Source organism: Rhamphochromis longiceps, linkage group LG7 (assembly GCF_057381845.1).
Source record: "Rhamphochromis longiceps isolate RC_006_pf linkage group LG7, R_longiceps_female_GT1.1, whole genome shotgun sequence".
In the NCBI taxonomy this organism is placed as follows: domain Eukaryota; kingdom Metazoa; phylum Chordata; class Actinopteri; order Cichliformes; family Cichlidae; genus Rhamphochromis; species Rhamphochromis longiceps.
Genome location: NC_140563.1, coordinates 63,206,317 through 63,212,614, shown reverse-complemented (window position 1 = coordinate 63,212,614; position 6,298 = coordinate 63,206,317). Strand labels below are relative to the sequence as shown.

Genomic DNA, 6,298 nt, shown 5'->3' with positions numbered 1-6,298 from the left:
TCTGGAAATGCATGGACATCACAGATGAAGACACTGTACTGGATGGAAAAGAAAACCCCTGAAGTAAACCGCTTTCTCTCCTCTGCTGCACACTACTCTGGACTGCCACTGCCTTCGCCTTGAACCCTGGTGAGGTTCCCCACCAAACTGTAAAAAGTCCAATAATTTAGACAAACCCATACACCTCATCTGAACTGTGTCACATTCAGGAAAAAACTCATAACACAGTGAGAAGACAGACGAAAAGTCCACCCTGAAACACTGCAGTAGGTCCGCAGACAATGCTCGTGGACATAGCTTTCTTTAAGCTCAGCTATGGTCCTACTTGAGGAACGTAGACAGATGGCAGTGAGGGGGATCAGAACACTGTACTGGCTACAGACTGAGCATATATTTAAAGAGCAGTGAATTGGCTCACTTGTTGTGCTCATCCGTGTCCTCTGACGTGATGGATCTGATGTAGTGCAGCAGCTCTCTGACAGCAGACACATTTGGCCCAAATCCGGGCTGCTTCTAGGACTAAGGGCTCAGTCACAGCACCGGCGGTGGCTGTACGGCCCAGCTGTGGGCAAAATGCCACGAGCCAGGCTGGCCATGAGCAGAGTTTTGACCAAAGGCCATGACAAACTTCACATCGGGCCCACCTGTAGCTGAGACTGAATGTGAGAAAACTGAGGGCCGCCGCACTTCGGCTAAGTGTTCAGTGCAGTCCAGACTGAGCCTGTAGACTCATCATCGTGTGGAGTTTCTCAAAGACAAATGCGTTTGCATTCCCTGGGTGTAACCTCAACATGAGGCCTGGTGGTAAATCTGACAGGAGCCTGCTCAGGCTCAGAGCAGGCTCAGTACTTTACTGCACATCTAAAGAAAATAAGTCACAGATCATTCTGTTCTCGTTTATTCTGAACCTGCATTTATCTGCTCTCTGGAGAAATGTAGGCTAACACCAACTGGATAAAATGTGAACATTTCAACCACTTAAAAACCAAAAAAAGAAAAAAAAAAAAAAAAGAGCCTGAAATAGCATGAACATGAAAGCTCATATAGAAGATCTATGCATCTAACTGGGGTATTTGAGGGTGGATTTTTCCTTTAATCAGCTTCAGCTTATTGTCTTCATCCTCCTCCCTACACACAGTCTGCCCACAACAGCTGACTGCTCCAAGCTGTTGCCCTGCATGGACAATGTGTGAGCGGGAACAGACTGCTGATTCTTGTGCTTTGCCTGGGAACAGGTTCTTACATTCTGATGTACTCATACTGGCACAGTCCAACTGAGGTAATGCAGCTCTGTAGCTCTTTCAGAGCCCTTCTCTTGCCACCTCTGAAAGACCCCACACCAACAAAATCCTGTAAAGGCAGACAGAGGAGTTGCGATAAAGCTAACACACTGAAGTAAAACAGCGGTGCGCAGACAAAAGGGTGCTTATATTGTCTTTATAGTCTTTGCCTCCCTCCTGCTCCTCTATAGTTACAGTGTTGTCCATGGTTACCAGTACATGTACACCAATCTTCATGGCTACCATAGCAACCAGCTGCTGTTTGTCAGCCAATGGAATCTCAGTCTCTGTGGTGACTAGAGCCAATGTGAAGCTTCCTGTACCTGCGCTGGAATGATCAACAGCCTTCCACACATACACTGTGAGGGTCCGGGAGGTTGGGATGGCGCGCCATCTGCCAGCAGAGCGGATCCTCCTGGGCGCTCAGGTGACTCAAGTAAAATATTAATGTTGGCACTTTTTGCACTTCAGTAACAGTGGGAGGAATGTTTCAGAGGGATGGATGAGGACAACCAGCCTTTGTTTTCTACATTCGGTGGTAGCCTGGTCTCTTCTGGACCTGAGCATCAGCTCTGTGGAGGAGTCCATCAGGCTGCTGAGAGCACACAGAGTGGGAGGACACTTCCTGATTAATGTGATTTCAACAGCGAGGTGTGTGGTGTGGGAGGTGGTTGAGGAGGGGCAAACAGAGAGAGGAGCAGCCGTTAGTCCTTGTGAAGTTCATGCGGGGATTCTTCAAATGTCCAATGGTTCAAAATCCTTTCTTCCTCTTACTGACTGGCAGGGTCCCAGAACGCACACACATTTACCCCCCCCCCCCCCCCAAAAAAAATCAAAAAAAAAAAATCACTATATCACTCTTGATTGGTCGTCATTGTGTGCGCGCCATCAGCACCACGCGCACGCACGCACACACACACACACACACACACACACACACACACTGAGGTGATGTGGGCAGGTGTCTTGCAGCTGATGAGGGGGTGGGAGGTGGGATGCAGTGTGTGTGTGTGTGTGTGTGTGTGTCTGTCAATGTGAGTGCATGTGTTTTTATGTATATGCGTGCTCTTGTGTATTCACAGGCCATTGCTATTGCGGTGTGTGAGGGGGGGCTTGGAAAGCTCCACTACTCCAGCACGGCCTTTCCCGATGACTTTAGGAGCGCGACGCAGAAGTTTCTGGGCCTCCGTGAACGCCTCAGTCAGCTCTTTCTTCCACTGCACAAACTCTGGGTCACTCTGCGCACATACACAAAAAAAAAAAAGACATCAGCTTGTTTCATTCATCTCCTCTACAGCACTAAAGCATACAACAGCCAGAGGACGTACTTCACACTGCAGCACAAACTGTTTCCCTCCTTTGATGCGCAGCAGGATACACTTCTTGTCTTTAATCTGCGTTTCTTCCACGGTTACGATCTGCTCCATCGTCAGCAGGTTTTGCTGCAAAGATAATTGAGTGATCACAAAGTGTTCAGATGGATTTCACCAACAAGACTTCTGGCTCTGGCTCACAGCTGCTGCAGAGATGTACACCTTACCCCTACAGCACTAAAAAGCACTGGCACAGAGGATTTCAGGGAGTGTTAGGACAGTCACGGAGGAACTCATGATGAAGAAGAGTAATGGAGAATTTAGACTTATGTGTTAAATTTCTGCTGTAGCTACGCTGGTACTGCAAACCCTTCTGAAACCCTACTACTAGGGCTGCCACAAACGATTATTTTGATAGTCAACTAGTCACCGATTATTTTTGCGATTAGTCGACTAATCAGATCATCATCCATTGGACGTAAAACTACAGCTTATTGCACCAGCAGCATCTGCTCTTATATAACTATCATTAGCTTACAGCTTTAAGTGTTTAAGGTCTGTGCTAACTAAAAATAAAGACAAGATGATAGTTTATTAAATTTTAATGAAATTTGCAGATTGTTTCGGTGAAGTTTAATAAACTCCTTGCTATCTAAAATATAACAGGACACTGGAGTATATTCTGGAGCATCTCACACTTCTGATAATCAGCTGTCTGCTTGACGTTTATTCAGCTGTGTAAAAACTATAACTTTAATCTCAGACAAACTGATTTACTCAGGAACAAATAAAATACTAAAAAAAAAAAAAAGCCAAACAATAACATTTTAAGTTATCTAAGTGACTCATATATATTTAACCTGAGTAGCGAAAGACAGCGGTGGGTTTGAAAATGATTTGCCGGGAGTCCGGTGTTCTCACGGCGCTAGTGAGCCTAGCCCCCGGCTCGCTAACGAGCTAGTGGGTAACAGATGTCTCCGAAAACGTCAGAGCGCTTTTGAAAATATGTGGTGTCCTGATAAACTGAGCAGATATTTGAGGTTTACACAGCTACATTCTCGCCTGAAAATATGTTAAACGTTTATTTTGTGACCCAGAAAGAATAATAAGAGTAACATTAAAACTAACTAGCTGCCGCCATTGTTGGAAACTGCGCTGGGACACAACTGCTTCTTCTTCTTCTTCGGGGTTTAACGGTAGCTGACATCCTTGTACATGCAATGCTGCCATCTTCTGTTTCAGTCCGTTATTACACTCTTAAATCCTGCCACTTATTCCTGCGTCTTTTGTGATCTTACAAAGCTTCAAACGACGCGTCAACTATTAAATCAGTCGTCGACGATTTTGATAGTCGACATAATCGTGACTAGTCGACAAATCGTGGCAGCCCTACCTACTACACGTCGATGCATCACAGCCGCAGCTGGTGTGACTGCCCTGTTCTGTGCCATGGAGTAGGGCTGGGTATTGTCACTGATTTCTATAATCAATTCGATTCCGAAGGTCCTGATTCGATTCGATTCAATTCAATTTTGATTCACACAGTCAGAAATACTATAATTCTGATCATTTATCGGTGATCAGTACATATCCATATTTTTATATCTATGCATAAAAACAAAGCTGACACTTGTGAGACTTCATCAGAGTGTAAGCTTCACAGCAGATGTCTCTGTGCCAAACTAAATGAGGATAAAACGCACAATGGTAGACTGGTGCGTAATAAGTAAGTGAATAATGCAGAAAACTGAGATTTGAAATGTAAGTATACTTGGGGGGGGGGGGGGGGGCTGTGCAGGAAGTGTGATTTTATCATGGTGGAAACGAAGCGGCAAAAGTAAGAGGGAATTCATGACGATGTTTATCACATGTGAAGCATAGTTTGGATATATTTATATATTTATGTTTAAAAATCAATTCAGGATTTACTGAATCGATATTGCGTTATTCAAGCTAAAATTAATTTGAATTGGAAATTTTTTTTTTCTAAATCCACACCTACCATCAAGTCCTCCTAAGCATTACGAATTACTTTTCCCCCACAATTTTTAAGTGAGGCAACGAACAACAGTCTCAATGCAAGGACTCACAAATGTCAGCAGATTCCTGGAGGGAGACCACTGCAACTACCAAAATGGGTGTGTTGGATAAACATGTTCGCCTCAAAAAACCCTCAGCATAACAAATAGAGAGCATCCAGGAGGGGAAAAGTCCCAGGATCATATGTGTTTCTACCAGGTGGCTCTGTGTATAAAACACCGAGATATGACCACATGGTAATTAACATGTAAAACACACCAGTGTAAGCACAAATAGTGTGTGTGTGGTTTTTTTTTGTTTGTTTGTTTATTTTAAAGTCTCTCAGATAGAGCCTAGCTGGGTTTTCCCTTTAGTTTTGATGAAAGTATAGTTCAGTGCACACATTACACTTACACACAAGTAAGCAGTGTACTTCATGGAAACACTAACACAATCAAGACCGTGCAAGTGCTCCTTCACTTGTGTTGTTAGGCTAATAGCTGCAGTCTGAGATGGTCTGAGGCCTGCAGTGAGCTTTGTTGTCAGACGGTGGCAGCGAGCTACTCTTGCTTGTGCTGTTGGTGGTCCGTCGGCCGCGGAGGAGAGCAAACATACAAAGAGCTGAAGTGAATTTGAGTGTTAAACACTGCAGCCACACTCTGTGCATTTAATGCTTTATGTTCTGATCTTTACGTTTTTTCAAATTTTCTTCTTATTCTCCTGTTCCCAGTGACCTCTCCTGTTGCTCCCTGCCCACTTGTAAACCAATCAACACCGAGCAGACATTTCCATAATCTGCTTCCAGTGACGTGCAGTCCAGACTGTGGAGAAATGCATGGGAGCAGGTTTGGGGTGGGTGGTCCACCTAGAATTGTGCACGTGATCGGACACGTTTGCAGTACCATAAAACCAGATCGACAAAGAGTAAAAACTGAAGTTGACTGACTACCAAATTTCAAGCGGGGAGGCAGACTACAACTCTAAACAGCAGGGGTGCTGAGGACACAGCAGGGACCTGAGCCTGGTGGTAACACTCACCCAGTCTCTCTGCTTTTTCAGAGGTTTCAGCCACCTCTCCTTCAGAGTGGAATGAGCACAGACAGACAGACACACTGACCAAATGATGAACAAGCCGAAAGCCCTCAGCCCATGATAGGCGGTCACATGACGTACAAACGTGCAGTGAATTTAAAGTGTATGCTGTGAGGCAGACTCACCCGAGTGTCGCCCTCTCCTCTCCACTCCACACGGTTGGGGAACAGATAGAAGTATCGGCGCTGCCACTGAGTGAGGAACGGGTTCCCGAGCTTCAGCATGTAGCCATGCATAATGCAGTCCTTCCCCAAGGCATAGTCTGCACAAAGGGACACACAGTCAGGAGGTGTACTGACAGGATATCTGTACTGGGCTGTGTGCGGATTTGGCCGTTATCATCATTACCCTCCTCGTGGCCCAGCTGCTTGTTCTTAGCCCTCTTGCGGGCCTCATTCTTATCAGTGTCCAAGTTGACAGCTTCGTAGACAGTCTCTGCCACCTCCTGCTGCCAGCGCTCTGAGATGACCAGAGGAAAGTTCTTGTAGAGCTCCTGGTCACTGTCCAGCAGCTAAGTCACACACGCAGGCACAAACACAGACAGAGTGCAGCATGTTTAGTTATACATATGCTTATACCAAGACGTAGAGCCTA

At 45.5% G+C, this 6,298-nt stretch overlaps 1 protein-coding gene across 1 annotated transcript in view; it reads right to left on the bottom strand.

Moving 5' to 3' along the window:
* Positions 1 to 2,256: 2,256 nt before the first annotated feature.
* The window catches only part of grk3 (G protein-coupled receptor kinase 3), a 76,225-nt gene continuing 72,183 nt past the window's right edge, over positions 2,257 to 6,298 (bottom strand). The window contains exons 18-21 of the mRNA XM_085414769.1: positions 6,053 to 6,215; positions 5,830 to 5,966; positions 2,609 to 2,722; positions 2,257 to 2,518 (exon numbers count right to left, since the gene is read on the bottom strand). Coding sequence (XP_085270895.1) covers positions 2,357 to 2,518; positions 2,609 to 2,722; positions 5,830 to 5,966; positions 6,053 to 6,215 — 576 coding nt within the window. The 3' untranslated portion in view covers positions 2,257 to 2,356. The remainder of the gene's footprint in view (positions 2,519 to 2,608; positions 2,723 to 5,829; positions 5,967 to 6,052; positions 6,216 to 6,298) is intronic.